Source organism: Python bivittatus, unplaced genomic scaffold, assembly GCF_059951505.1.
Source record: "Python bivittatus isolate LINGU-HERP-01145 unplaced genomic scaffold, Pbiv_v1 ctg000850_np1212, whole genome shotgun sequence".
NCBI classification, from domain to species: Eukaryota; Metazoa; Chordata; class Lepidosauria; order Squamata; family Pythonidae; genus Python; species Python bivittatus.
In genome coordinates this window covers 49,856,575-49,873,128 of record NW_028277112.1, presented here as the reverse complement: position 1 = coordinate 49,873,128, position 16,554 = coordinate 49,856,575, and the positions used below count along the sequence as shown (strand labels likewise).

The 16,554-nt window shown below is 35.7% G+C and overlaps 1 protein-coding gene across 1 annotated transcript in view; it reads right to left on the bottom strand.

The window, feature by feature from the left end:
* The window catches only part of ADAMTSL1 (ADAMTS like 1), a 259,610-nt gene that overhangs the window by 131,115 nt on the left and 111,941 nt on the right, over positions 1-16,554 (bottom strand). The window contains exons 6-8 of the mRNA XM_088130277.1: positions 13,908-13,982; positions 10,067-10,224; positions 1,147-1,258 (exon numbers count right to left, since the gene is read on the bottom strand). Coding sequence (XP_087986403.1) covers positions 1,147-1,258; positions 10,067-10,224; positions 13,908-13,982 — 345 coding nt within the window. The remainder of the gene's footprint in view (positions 1-1,146; positions 1,259-10,066; positions 10,225-13,907; positions 13,983-16,554) is intronic.

Sequence of the window (16,554 nt, the reverse complement as noted above, 5' to 3'; positions counted from 1 at the left end):
CTGAGGCTTTATTTATGAGCCATGGTGACAATCACTTCAACGAAATGGAGTCTTCAAAAATTATTAAACAGTCACTGGAAAGGTCAAACTATAGACTTTCAAGTGCACTAAGAATGCATCATATATAGCGCTCAGTATCATACAGTAAGTTATTAACCTTTCCCCGTTCACTTGCCTTAGGATAGCTAATAACTTGGATGTCATATTTTAGGCAAGCTACAGGTCTGACAATGAATATATTATGGAATCAGTAAAACAAAACTGGTTGCCTTGAAAAAAATGATAGCAATGCTACCTGGGCAGCAAAGTTCAGCCATGGGCTGACTTTTTAAAATCTGTTCAGCCAACTCCGAACAACAACAATGGATGTACCAGATGTAGTGACACACTCCTTGCCACCGTCACTTTTCATTTAAAAACCCAGAGAGATCAAGGGTCAAAGAGCAGTTCCAAACGATGGACTTGCTCTTTGTGCAGCTCTATCCATATTATAAATGCTGACCCCAAGGCTAGATTCAAACTGATCATTACCCCTTCTGTCCTATCTTGATTTGATTGAATTGATCAATTCCTGCTAACCTAGGCAGCAATCAAGGAAATAAACTTTTTTGGAAATTAAAAAAAATGCATGAGTTCAACTCTTCTTTCATCATAGAAAATATGAGTATACAACAATTACCTTAAGGAAGTATACTTTGAAATTGTACTCAGTAATTGGTTTTATAAATATGGAATAATCAGGTAAAGATATATAGGTTGTGAAGTAAGACTACAAAACAAGGTAAGTAGTAAGTGATATTAAAACTGGGATTATAAGTATCTAATAACGAGTCACTTTTCTATTTAGTCTTTACAAAAATACAATTTATTTTAAAAAGAACACATTGAAAATGAAATATGAGAACTTTTTCTTCAAAGACCTTTCTGGAGGTAGCTGCATTGTATTGTACATGAATGGTAATTAAAGACAAATCAGCACTTCCACAATTTCAAAATAAAGAGTCTACAAATATTTACAACCAAAAACGAATACAAGGAAGGGAGGAAGGAGCTTATTTCCATGAAAAAAAACAAAAACAAAACTAGTTGTTGTATATCAGTGCTGTTTAGAACTGCAATGTGGAACACAGTGATATCATTCATTACCTCCACCACAGGATGCAGAACAAGGAAAGAAATCCGTTTCTCTCCATCGGTGGATAATAGGTTGATAGAAAATAAACTGAACTGTACTGTCGGCAGCACCAGCATAATGGATCTGAAAAGAAGAAAAGCTACAGGTAAAGTTATAAGTCTGTAATCCAGGTATAATTAGAAAAATAGCTTCTAAAACATATTATCTTAACAATGTAGACTTCAGCTGTAATAAGCAAAGGTCCTCCACCATTATCTCTGGATAAGCAAGTTCTGTCCCAAGAAGCATCTATCATAAATTCAGCACTCAGGCAAAGGAGCTTCAAAATGGAGAAATGGCAATTCAACATTTAAATAGATGCACTGTGTAATGCTTGCCTTTAAAGGTATAAATACTGTAATATTTTTAGCCCTGCCATCTGTCTTGCAAGGCTAACAATTTTTATCTTTATTGGTTAGCCTCTTCTATTCTGTGGGCACAGAATCATTACTCCACAACAATATTTTCTATTAAAATGGGGTAATTATTCTATTATGTATTTTACTCCCTAGATGAATAACTAAGCAAATAAAAACATCTAAATATCAGCTTCCTAATGCTGTCACAAAGAGAAGTAATGTCTTTCTAAAAGCTATCAGGTATGTTTTGACAAAGAGCACTCAAAGAAGGCCATTTCACTATTCCCAAGCCAGAATGTGGACCACAGGTCTTCAAACATAATGTTTCCAGATAGGGCTGGAAAGAGACTTACATGAAACCCTGGGAAACTTCTGCTGGTCAGCATAGACAAGCATTTACAAACTGATGCACATATATTGGGAACAAGAGGCCTAGCATTTCCAACCAACGTGGGTTTTGCCCTTGTATGGGTTTGGAGAAGGCTGATGTAGATAATCCTGAGTTACATGACTCTGTATAAAGTAACTTTCTATGCCTGTTCCCTTGGCTCAAAAATTATTCTATTGTTAGAAGAATTAAATAAGTTAAAAAAAAAGGAAACTAACAGAGATAGTATTATTTTTTTCTCCAAAAAAGAAGAGAAACACAGTACCTAACAGAATGTATAGGTTGCAAAAAACAAAATGTCATAAAAGAGAAAGGCAGAAGTGCTCGAGGTATGTTGAAGGATATAAAAGTTTTAGTCTACTGATGAGAGCATGCAGCTTTCTTTTAATCAAGTTAATAGTGATGCATATTCCCAGAAGGAAAAAGGAGCTACAGCTGAAACATTACATGTTTCTAAGTAGTGGAGGAGATCACTACCATTTTGTTCAGCAAAGGTTTCTAATTCCTTGCATTAAGACAATACATGAATCACACATGGATCTGGAGCCACAAAAAAGCCCAATGGATCTGGGAAGACATACAAGATGTCAATGCTCTTAGCTCTTTGAAACTTCCAGTTTGAACACAGATTAACAACAGCATTGGGGAAAAATTGCTAACTAAACAGAAAAGGAAAAAGGAAAAAAAAAAAGAATTAAACCAACAGTGTTGCCTGAACCTTAAAAATTTCATGTGTGTGAGGTCCCAGGCAGAGCATGATAAATGAGGAGAGAGATTACATAGGGCCTAAGAGAAGGGGCTGGGAAGGTTCCACATCAAAAGTCAGGAAGACATAACAACCTATCTCCCCAAGGATTTTTGTTGTGTTGTCTGCTTGATTATCTGTCTTCTCTGACATGGAGAAAAGACAGATGCAGATCTTTCTCCCAAATGAAATGGGAAATTATACATACAGCCTGGACCACCACCACCACCACCCTTGGGTGGGAATATGTTGCAATTAACCACAGATGGAAAAATAACATTACTAGGTGAATGAGGGAAAAGAAATAAGAAAAACTGATGTTTATTGTTTCAAAAAAGATACATGGGATAGAATACAATGATTACAAAATTGTCAACATTTTGTTTGGTGAGAGATTATTCTTGGGCTCTGCAGTCTGGTAGCTGGGGCGGGGGGGATATACCAGATATTGACCAGCTGGTTCTGAACTTGGTTGCTCACATTACCTAACACCAAATGTTTTTGGCTATCGTTGTTCATATTTTGAAATTTAAACTACCCCTAAAGGCCAAGCCAGGAATAAGAGCCTATAGTATTGAAACAAAGTAGTTTCTGCAGATTCTCAGGTACTACCCAATTGTACTCCTCAATAAGTTGTAGAGATAGAGCCGTGCCAAGTATTTTTATCACTCACCCTGGTAAGTGTGATGCCCCCCTGATCCCATAGAGCTGTCTCCTATTTGGGTTAAAGATTTTGAACATTCAGCTATAAATCTGAATGTCTGCCCTATACAGATAGATACCTTTGGGGAAGGTAGTGTCAGACGCATACTGTCAAGTCATGAGACTATTTGGCAGAGCCCTTTTCCCTCTTGCGCATAAGGTTATGTTCCAACAATTATTTGTTGTTCATCTGTTTTTACTTAATTAGTCATTATTAATTTTGTTGTTTCTCTGTACTGTATTTCATTGTTAAGAATAAAACATGTATCACAGTGGAAAAATGGGATACAGGTAGTCCTCACTTAACTACCACAATAGGAACTGGAAAATTGATTGTTAAGCGGGGCAGTTGTTAAGCGAGTCACCATGTGACAGGACCCGATTTTATGACCATTTTTACAATGGTCTTTAAGAGAATCAACACAGTCATTAAGCGAATCATATGGTCATTAAATGAATCCAGCTTCTCCAATGGACTTTTTTGCCGGAATTCACTTAATGACCACGTGATTCACTTAATGACTGCGGCAATTTGCTTAACGACCTTTGTAAAAAAGGTTGCAAATTGCAATCACATGACTGCGGGGATGGTGTGATGGTTTGCGACAGTCATGAGTGCGAGTACAAGTTGTAAAGCACTTTTTCTGAGGCCGCTGTAACTTCGAACCATCATTAAATGGTCATTAAGCGAGGACTACCTGTATACATTTAATGACAATAATGACATACAATTATAAATTAGGAGGGTTTTTTGCCAATTTCCACCCACTGTTTAAGCATAGTTTGCCAAAATTCTGGAGGGAGTTCAAGAGATAAGATAAATAAAAGAAGACTTGGATACAATTCTTGAAATGCTTGCCATAAAATATGCATTATGAAAGAACTCTCATGGATAATAGGTACAATCAAAACAATGGCTATTTGAGTTCATTTTTATTCCATGACCAAATGAAATTTTTTGAGACTAAAGCTGATTATTAAAGAGAAAGCAAGCTGGTTGACAGCTTCTCCTTCTTGGTTACCAGAAATTTCCTAGTTAATCATGACAAATAAACCTATAGATTCAGGCACAAGATAAAACTTTGTGTGGCTGGTATGTTCTGGTTACTGCATCTGCTTCCATGTGCAGCAGGAGCCAGCTGGGACTGATAAAGCACCACCAACTTGCTTGTTACCAATGAATCAACATTCTTAGCACTGTTGGGTTATTATTTGAGGCAAGTTTACCCACTGTTGTAAGTGCAAAACTCAAAAATACCACACCATTAGTTTACTGATTGATCCTAAACATTTTAGTTTGGAAATAAGTATCAGAATTTGAGACTTTGGATAAACCTGCTTAAATTGTTACCTAATTTCAAAAAAAATTAAATAATGTGCATGAGTTTCCTTTCATTGATTCTTTGGCATCAAAACTTCACTACAATATATAATTTGTCCTGGACAGGAGAAAGAAATCAATGTCTTCTCCTTTGTTTCTAGATAATTGATCAGATTTTGGGGGATACTAAACACTAGAAAACATAGGCCACTCCTTAAATTCCTTTTGAATTAATAGCTGTCAGCTTTGATTAAACATCATATTGACTTGTAAATAACAGGGCTCTTGATAAAAATCAGAAAATGAAGAAATCATCTGATACTTGGAATTAGGATAGCGAATGGTGATTTGAAACATCTTCGTAGCAATTATAATGACACTGACACTCTGAAGCATGTTTCAGTTTTAATCAGATCAATCCACTTCCTATCATTAAACCAAATTCTCTGGATTTTGGCAATAGAGACCCTTCAATTTACTTCTTCCTGGTGGAGTTTACAGTAGCCTGACATAAGATGATGCACAAAGGTTATATCTGTCTCTCAAGTGTGTGCCATCTACATTTTCCATTTTAATTGTGATATTAATCAAGTTTATCTGGCTATTAAATTGTTATTAGCAGAATGATAATTATCAAGTTATGAAGACTTTTATTGTTTATAATTCATGAGGCAATAGTTACTACTGTTACTATGGGTAAGTCACATTCCTATAGAAGGCATTAAAATGGGCCCCTGGGCAACAGCAACTAAGGAAGTCACCTTGAATAAATTGACCCAAATAAGTCAGGCAACATTTCCTAACCTAGGAATAAGTAATCAATAGCCATCCAGATTTTTCAGATTATAAGAACAAGAGCTGAATTAGAGAGAACTGCAAATTTAAACTGTTATTCATTCTCAGCTCCACTGTACTTCACTCTAAAGCTATGATTGATCATTGAACAGCATGGAGGAAAAGTTGGAACCTTAAAGGCTCCTCAGGACATCTGCTTAGGGATTGAAGAACAGGCTGCAGCACATGTTGGACAACCTTTTGACACAGGAAAGATAAAAATTACTACAAAGCAGTATCTCCAAGGCCTAATCCAGCCAGAGGATTCAGAAAGGCATCATGGTTATATACCACCACAATTTGAGATATTAAGGAAAATTATCAGAAATGTTCTATCCCATTCTGGGTTCAGCATAGGTCATTCAACCAGGCAACTGAAGCAGGCTGAACAGTATATCTCCTATGGAAGCCCAGCTGAAATAGATGCAAATAAAAAGTAACATCCAGATTCAACTGGAGTTATGAGTATCTGGATTTATAAAATTTCTGTTTTATTATTAAAATGTATCACTCATACATTTATGTATGAATATGGTTTTTATTCTATTTTTATTCTATTTTTATTGTATTTTAATTAATATTTATTTTTGTTTTTACTATAAACTGCCCAGAGTCACTTTCCAGCGAGATGGGTGGTGACCAAATTTGAAATATATAAATGGAGAATTCCAAAGTGAGGTTAGTCAATATTATCTTTTATTGTCTCCATAAAAATCAGCCTAACGTAGCAAGATAAATAGAAAGGTTGGTATCCAATTGTGATCTTTCTGGTGAGAGATCTCAATTAAAAGATTTACAACATTTTCAGACACCTACTTTTTATCTCCCCCATCTCATTCCACAACTGCTCTAGAAGGCTGGCAAAATCTTCTGAACAACAAACAGTTGATACTTAGAGATGAAAGGGGAGAGGAATGACCAAAAACTACCTACACCCCTTCTACTAGAAAATACTCTCTGTCATATAGAGAGAGAAACAGGCCATCACTTAAGGGCACTGAATACTTCATAAATACTTTAATACAGTATTTGTCCATTTTATACCTAATTTGCAAATTCCAACTAACTAATTAACTACCCATCCAATCACTGATTCCTACTACTATTCCTATTATGGGCAAGGATTCTTCTGCTATTTTAAAGGAACAACATTTTTGTGTAAACATAGAAAAGTTATTTTTTTAAATTAATAATAAAAGTAATGTACTCAGAATTGCAGAGTTAGTCATTATTCAGTAGAAGATACTATGAATAGACCTGAGGTGGGTGGAGTAAAAGCTACAGGCTGCTAACAGAAAATTTTCAGCAAAGTACAATTTCCAGAAATATACGATAATGACACACATAAAAATAGTATGTATTTGCAGTATATGCATGCTTTCAGCATCAGCATCAGCAATGCCATAGCATCAAGCAATACTGCTTTAACATTATTTAATGATAGTACATGAAATTCTGTCAACTGAATAAATCCAGAATTATTTTCATATTAATTTCTATAGCATTTGCATACATCTGCATCCTGCAATTCAGAGCAAAAGCAACCTGCCATTAATAAAGTTAATAAACCTCTTTAGTTTCTATGCTCTGGTAAACTGAGGAATGTAACGCTTGCAAAACCGGAATTGTATCTAATTTGGTCACTTAATTTTGCTAAATGAAAATATTCAGACCCACTCTGATAAAGATTTCAAGAGCTTTTCTGCAGCAAAAGATACCATACAGGTAGTCCTTCTTAAGCAATCCCCTTGTTCAGCGATTGTTCAGTTACGATGGTGATGAAAAAGTAACTTTGTGACCAGTCCTTACATTTATGACCTTCACAGGTCTGTAAAGCAAAGGAAAGCTGAAGTAAGATCATGAGCACAGTCACGGCTTCACTTAGAAACTGCTTTGCTTAATGACCTAGTTGCTGGTCCCAATTGTGGTCACTAAATGAGGACTACCTGTAGTATCCTTTTAATTCCTTTAATTATAGAAGTCCCAGTTGTTTTAAAAGTCTGGGAGCAACAAATAGAGACAAAGTTTGATCCAATGGGAATTTGTATGTACTGTGAGGAGAATGCAAGGGGGTTCTTTTGTTAAGGAAGAGGGAAAGGGATTGCTGGTGGCAGGATACAGCAAACCAAAATAAGAGATTAGAGGAAAAGACAGACTGTTGGCTGCAGCCAGAGAAGAGACACAATAAAGATTAGGGGCCCCAAAAGCTAATCAGAGCACGGGGATAGGAACTAAGGAAACAGATTTAGACCATAGAAACAAAAGTTAGGAGATTAAGTGAAGGGAGGAGGGAAAGCATAGTATAAAAGAAAAGAAAAGGGGTATAGCCATGCATTACAAACATACATGGCATGATATGGGATGCAAAACAGACATTTAGCCCAAAGGCAAGCAGCTGCTGGACAAGGATTGGGGGGACGGAGAGGGACACTGAGTCCAAGTCCAGCAACATGAGACATATGGTTAGTGACTGCAGAGATCAAGGAGGAAACTTGAAGAAATCAATCCAGAGAGAAAAGAATTTGGATTGTTTGGCTGGGAGAGCTGAGCAGCCTGTTTGGTATATGCAGTGTCTTTAAGACTGCCAACCCGTACTCAGGAGCTCCAAAAGGACCTCTAGGAAAGGAGGCAGATGTGGAACGTGTGTGTGTGTGCATATACACAAGCAAACACCTGAGCAGAGAAGGAAGCTAGAAGCTAGTTCTGCAGCATAGAGGCAAGGTTGTGGTCTGCTTTAACTATGTATATTAACTATTAACATAAAGATGTTTGAATCAGAGTAGTAGTACATCTATTTACTGATGATGACCAAATGGTAGCTTTTATATTATTTCAATTTCCCAGGGAGTGGGAGGAGAGATTTTAAAGTAAATTATTTAACACCCGAGGAAAGACCTCAAGGAGTTTTTGTGAAAACCAGGTTTTCAAGCTCAGGATTAGCCACCGTTTTAAGATTGCATTTTTACAAAGCTCTAAGAGAAAGAAAAGATATAGGCGGAGTTCCTTCAGAGTGCTATATATATAATAAGAGAGAGAAAAATCCACTTGTATTTGCATTTTGTCACATCTATATATGAAGCCAATAGTTAGCAATAAAATTGGGAATGTAAAGATCCAAGCCCCATTGTTTAATTACCAGGATTTCACTTTTTGATGAAGTTCTTAAAGACTCTAAGCAAACCAGAGAAATTAATAATAATGAATCTTGATTTATATATTATGTGTATTGTATTATATTATTACTATTAAAAGTATTACTTCTTAATATATTGTGCTACTAAAAGCAAATGTCTAGTGGTTTCATTTATTCCAGGATCTCTGTATTCATAAAACAGATTACTGGACTATAGGAATAATTGTCTAGAATACAAGCTACACAATTTCCTCTATGTGCACTGTAACAATCACTATAGCTTTGATAGATTTCCAGGCTAACAACCTAATTTGCAGAAAGATAAGGTTGTATCAGACTTACATAATTGCACACCCTCATTCATTCTGCCTCACACAACTAGGCCAAGACTAACTGAAGAGTGTGATGGTCTGTAACCTTCTTCCTAACCTGGGACTTGCGGGTGAAGAGGATTTCCTGCCTCTTCTTCACCTTAAGATGGGAGAAAAGCTTCTATGTTGTCTGGCTACTGACCTATCAACATGCTTGGAGTCAAACTGGAAGACAGAGACTTCACTGGCCCTTTCAGTCCAGGCTTAAGAGTGCCTAAATCATGTAGCAATGAAACCAGCACAACCAATCGCCTATCCCCTTTGTAGCATAATCTGCATTTCTAACTGTCAGAGATCACAGCATCAAACCCTTTTCGTTGGAGTCCTCCAATGAAAAATTGATGGCACCCTAAACATGATATAGCTTGTACAGCTTATATCTGAAAATCACCAGGCCCTTCTGACCCTTCTCCATCTGCTCCAAAATGTTTTATTTTCTTGTAATTCTCAAAAGCTTACATTCCACTGTGCCTTTTAGCCTCTCTATAGTATGTGTATTTTACTTTCAACAATGTGTTTTCAATTACTTGGAAGAATAGGAGAAAATTAATGAGAGGAAAACATTAATGAGAAGAAACAACTTGACTCTTACTGCCAGTTCTACACAAACAGAGCTTCCAAGCTATCTGATGATTTCTCAACCAAAGCTAGTTTGCTCACTGTAATGAACTGCAGAGCTCAATTCTGCTCATTTTATACTTTAGCAATTCAAGAGGTTCTCCTGTATTTAATAATTCTCCTGAAGCAGTTCTGAAAAGGGAGGAGGGGGGTTGCGGCCAAGGGGCAGAGGTCTAATATAATGTGATTTAATGCAGCATATGCTGTTATAGACTATGTTACTTGCACTAATCTAGGAATTGCTGCAACTCCCATGTAGTAGTAAGTGTTTGGCATCCTGGAATAGCACATTTTACTTGCAGGAAAAAAATCATATTGAACAGTTACTGTACTGTGAAGACAATGACATAAGCATACTTACCACAAAGGAGGGATAAATATTGCAAGCTATATTATTTGACAGTTGTTCCAAGCTTCTCACCTTTACAGTGAAATCTGCAGTGAGAGGGCCAGGCATTCTTAGTATCTCTTTGTCTGCAAATTTTTGGAACTCAACAGAAGAATTATCCACAATAAAGGTTCCTGTGGAGCTGAGACTGTTTTCACCCTTCACACCTTGCAGAGTTTTGGTTTCTAGATCTGACAAATACAAGCACATTGAAAAGTCGTATACAATTGTTTCCTTGGCACAAAGAGAGAAAGCCACCAAGCACAACAACAGATATGAAGCATTTTTTAACTTGATTTTATTAGTGAACATTTTATTAACACCTTCATCCATTCCACTTTATACTATTTTCTCTTGTTTTCTCTTTGCTTCTATCTACTAATCTACTGTATTGTGTAAGATGGAACTATTTCCATTAGAGCTAGTATTGTGTTGATATGTAAACACATGCAAAGGATTTCTCTAGACTTAGCTATGCAAAAGAAAGAATGGTAGCCCCAAACTCAATATAGCGTAGACATGGAGCACTATATTTTCATAATGTGTCTTCCACAGTGATTCAAATGTCATTTTCCATTTTACAAAAAGCACTCACAATATTGTACCAATTAATCTAAGGATACTTGATAGATTCATGAATATCACTCCTCCCTTGGGTTGAGGTTGAATTGCTACCCCAGCCAGTTTTGAGAAATTGGAAATGCATGGGGTAAGAGGAGAACGTGCAAAGAAGAAAACAGTGGCTAGTGCTGTTTTGGATAGAGCACACATACATAAAGCTTTTGAATATACTGGAGAGATCATTTCATAGCTACGTAGAACCACAGTTTTATGGTTTATCTAAACTATGCATCTATGAGATATAAACATGAGAAGTCATGATGAAATGTAACAACATATTCGGTTCTTTTGGCTGTAATAAACCTTATACTACATGTAGTGACATATTTTTTCTATGCAAACTTTTAAAGAAATCAATGCCTTAGGCTTTATATATATATTTTTTGTAAGTTTACATTATCAAGATTTGTCCAAGACCAATGTAATAAAGTACTCATTGCCTGCCACAGGAACATATCTTTTCCAAGTACATAGCAAGATCATGATCTTCATGAGATGTGTATTCTGCCTACTTCCTAGGAATACACTCATTACTATATATACTTTCAGAACACATTTTGCACTAACTCATCCAATTGATGCCTCATATATGGTTAATTTTGCCTTTGTACTCCATTTTAGTCATGCACAAACTCTCTTCTTGCAAAAGCCTACTGATATACATAATATATACTTTAATATATTATGTTGTTTCCTTTAATATATTTGCTCTTTCATGTATCACCACTGGTTATCTATATAGGGGCACATGAAATGAACGGGGAGGTATTATTATCCAAGCACATACAGAACCTTTGATAAGTCAGTTAATGTTATATAGCTATTCCAACTACAGTTTCAGTGGGTTAAACTGGTTCTATGTTTTGAGACTTATTGTAAGTCTACCTTACAATACTCAAGTAATCCTTCAGGGTCTTTCTAGAATCCTCAAAATTATATTACATCATCCCCTACAAATCCAGGAGTACCTGGATTTGCTGTGTACTGCCTTATCTATGTGGGGACTTGAAATTTTTCACTAAAGAAACCAAAAGTAAGCCAAGATGAAAGAAACATTCTTGTAGATTTGTAGTCTTGGTGGAAGCGTATTCAACTATTTCCTTTTAGTTAAACAGATTTTTCATGACGAGGCACACCCTCCATTACAACAATTTTTTGAACGGGGCGGTCCTTGAAAAGTCATTTGTAACAGTGCCTATGATGCTCAGTGGTCTAAAAAAATTGCTTCCCCAAGTTTCTAGTAGAAATAGTTTTTACCAGCTTTTACATGACCCTTGAGATTTCACAAGGAATTTCCCATTTCCTAATATAGATCCCCCTAGCAGCTAACATGTGGCTAATAGTAAGCAAGAGAGCAAAGAAATAAAACAACAACTGATGGCTGGTGTAGCCTTCGACAATACATAAAACAACAACTCTTTGCAGCCATCTAATAATAGTCCAGATTTTGGCAGCCCAACTCTGGTAGTTCTACACAGAGACTTTTGCTTCATGATACAACTAGAACATTAAAAAAAACCAAAAACCTTATTCTGTGACTAAAGCCAGTGATGAAAGTAATAGACAAATTGCCTCAGGACAAAATCCCACCTTAACCTAGTGGAAGGTACCTGCCCCCTCTTTTGCACTTCTAGACACTGGTTTCTGTAAATGCCTTTCTCTCTTGGTCTCCTTAATTCTATTGACAGCAGAGCTCCACAGTGATAATGTTTATCAGTCTGAGTAACAGCATACATGTCAAATAAAAGCCGCAGGAGTACAAGCCAGGCATTCTCCAAATACTACTTATTTATTACTATTATATATTACATATTTTCCCTTCTTTTATAGTTTATAACCTGCAATCTGCTGATAAATATTCACAATTATAAATCTCACGCATAAGAACAAAGGCATATACTTATGGTAGCTTTTCAAGTACACATAGAATATAATCCACATATAATCCATCAGAAAATGTCCTTAATTACGCCAGCATGAAAGTCTTTTGCAAAAGTTCTTTGCCCTTTTGTAGTTTTACTATTGCTTATCTTACAGTTGACAACCAGCTGCAAGTCTTTACTGTCTCTGTAGAACTGGTAGTCCTTTTAATTCTGAAAGACATCTACTACTCTAAAATATCTACATGCTATACAGTTACACTACAATATTTTCAGTATAATTGGAGAAAGAACTCCATTTAACTCTTACACTGAAAAAGGGAGATAAGTGAAACTTGCTGAATATTCCTGCCATTCAGAATCCTGTACACAGATTGAGAAGAACACGTAATGTATTGAAGACAAGCAAGGCTAGGAATCAACCGTGGCAACTAGGAAGAAAAGCATTCTGTCCAAAACTTTATCTGTATATGCAGCATAGAGGAAAGATAGAATGCAACTGCTCAGAATGTCACGAAAAGTTTGTTCTGCTCTTTTCTATCACCATACATTCTGAGTGAGCAACCAGTATGTTTTCACCATGAGTCTCCAATTTGGGGGGAACAAACTTCAACTGCCAACACAACTGAGATTTATCCACAATTTTTGTTTTACATTTAGATTGTCTCTTCTCTTTCAATCAACTGAATGCCGTCTCATAAGTCTGTCAATCACATTCTGAATTCAGAAAACTGAAGACTCATTCAACCAAAACGGCTCCCAATCTTTTTCCTTCCATATTTTTATCTTGTATGGATAACACCTTTAATAGCATAATCTGGTTGTTGTTTCATGGAACAAAACAAAAGAATCAAAGATAAGCAAAAGAACAAGTGTTAAACTCATGAGCAATTCAGCTCAAAAGCAGGGTAGCCTTTATTATATTCTCATCAACCAATGAAACATATTTTACAGAAGTTATGTACACACACACACACACACACACAAATGTATGAGTGGAAGATTAGATTATGGTTTAAAAAAGCAGTGTACTTCCATATGAACTAGGGCTACCATAACTGGTATTATTGTTATTGTTGTTATTATTATTTAAACTTGTATGCTGCCTGACTCAACGACTCTGGCCAGCTCACAACAAACAAGAAATTACAATAAAATCAATAAAACATTAAAAAAAAGCAAAAAGCAAAAAGATGGCATCTAGTGGTCATCTGGACTTTTGTGGCCCAGATATGGTCTCCCTATAAACATTTGTAGCTCCTTGTTCATGTTCCAATGTCCCTAAAAAAGAAAGGAGCCATACAGCCTTGTTTGAAATAGAATTCCAAAGAGTATTAGAAGTATTTCAATATTAAAAGTGTATTTTTACTTACATAAATGATCAGGACCTTTCAGCACTAGGCGAGTATGACGACTTCCATAGGGAATAGCAACAACAGTGTCATCCACTGGATTGGGGAGGCAGGGAGGCAAAAAAACACACATGATCAACAAGCAAAGGAAGCTCAAACAAGCAGAGAAAACCATTCTTCATGGGAAAATTGCAAGCCATACTTTGGTCACTTAAAATAAAAACATTCAAATCCAATGAACCCTGAAGAAAAACTAAATGTGAAACAACCATGCTTTATATTCCTAGTCAATGGCCTTGTTTTCAAGAAAATGTGTTTAAATTAAACAGAGTCTTTTGTAAAACAAACACTTGTTGCCCTAAAGTATCAGTCCTTCTTCAAGCCTACTCCTGGTTCTTCAGTTGGCTAAGAATTTGCACAAAGAATTTTCATGAATGTTCAAATAATAAAAGAGGAAAGATAATCGAATTTCAGAATTATTTTCTATGGCAAAAGTGAAGTATTTGCTATGATGATAGGAAATGATGGATGATGTTACTGAGATGATGTGGAGATGAGTAGGGAGAAGATGGAAGGATTCCTCATATACAGCAGATCTACAAAAAGAACTTTTCGCTGCAGGAGAATTGAAAACGCTCAGTGCACATACAGTAAGTACCAGAGGGAAAAGAGGAAAATAATGTTGTGGTACAGGGATTAGCAGCCTTTTCAGATTGTAGATCCTATTGTGCAATTTTGCACAATGATTCAGATACCAAAATATATTTTTTAATTAAAAATGCCCCAAATGCCATGAACTGTTGGGCCAGTTTGCAAGGTTCTAGCTACTCCACTGAAGAATGGTGCATCACATTGACATGCAAAGGGGCAAATATTGCAGAAACATAGCCCTTAGGACATTTCCAGATTGGAAATCAAAATACAGATTTAAAATGTCCACCCATTACTCATTCATCCCAGTTCAAAACCTTTTTTTAAAGTTTTATTGTATTATTATAAAACACAAACAGTACATTATAATATTTGGGTGCAGTGGTATTTATGTGATGTTGACTAAAGATGATTAACACTCTCATGATTTAGATAACTTAAACTTTTAAAGAGAAATACAAAGGGGGTTATATCAATATTAACTATGTTTTCTAAAATGTTACTGTTGATAAGCATAAGGTTGCTTAACATGTACATTTAGAGCTGAGTGTAGCTTGATAAACTGCAAAATGCTTGAATTATTATATAATAAACATTTCTATCTTAATACTAAGGTCTCTCCTGTATTGTTATTTAATATTGTTTGTGCCTATTAGAAAAAAGAAAAAAGAACAAAAGGAAAGGAAAGGAAAAGGAAAAGGAAAAGGAAAAAGAGAAGTTAAAAAAGCTATTTGGTTCCTAACATTCCCCTTGTTTATGCCTCGGTGTTTATTAGCACTTAGGCCCTATGTACCCTGAGGCATTGGGAGTTCAATGCAGTCATAGAATACTTAATAGTATTAAACATTTGTGTGTGTGTTTATGGATCTCCATGTGCTTTTTCTAATATTTAATTGCACACTTGAGTCAAAAACAAAACTGCTAATGTACTGTCTTGATACACATCTCTAGTGCCATCAGATGTAAAATACCAAGAACAGCTTAGTCACCATACCCAGAAAAAAAATACCTCTAATAACTATAGGGTTATAGAAAGTTACAAATAGGAAACAAGTGACAGATGTGCATTAATAAACTGTCAAGAGATCTTGTCAGTTGAGTGATAAAGTCTAATTAATAAATAATAGAAATCAAAGTTTGGTGTGAGAGAGTAGGAAGGTAGCTTTTCCCCCTCCTCCTTGCAGGGTCCCCAATGAAATGTAATAATGAAAAACTCAGGATACATAAAAGGAAGACGTTTTTCACACAGTGCACAGTTGAACAATACAATTAGCTTTCACAGTATGTAAGGATGACCTCTGACTTGACAACCATTCGTTTTGACAAGTATATCTTACTTCAAGGACCATGCTCCTCATATGCTGCTTGTGAGCCTCCTAGGCCACCTGACTGACCAATGGGGGACACATGTTTCTGAATAAATTAGGTCTTTGGTTTAATTGTCTTTATATTCTCAGCAACACTCACATACTCTATAAATGGTTTGTCATAAACACAGATGTTGTATGATCAGTGGCCAACTCTGAAATAGCCAGAAAAAAATGTAAATTTTAATTTCATTTATTTATTTATTTACTGTATTTATTATTAATTTTATTCATTTCAAATAACCAGCTTTCTGGCGGTGGTTGGTGTGAACTCAACTTTCCTTTCAACACAATTCTACCTTCAATCGTTTCATCTTTCAAACTGATTTAAAATAATGATGTAAGAATATTTGCTGGAAGCCAGTTCATTTTTGTATTTATTTTACTCAGAGCCAATCATACTCACACTCTAAACTGTTATCATAATCTCACAAACTGACAGAAATGCCCTTTTAGAGTACTTTTTTTTTTTGCAAGTATGTTTTTCCATTTTCAAATATTAAAATGAGTTAGCAAGACCTTTTCTGTCTTTCTAATATAAAAATAGGTTAATAGAACTTAATGGAATGAGACTTGTGAAAGTAGAAAGTCTGTGTTTATCTCCAGGTCATCTGAAATACAAACACCACAACTTTTCTTTGTTAACTTTC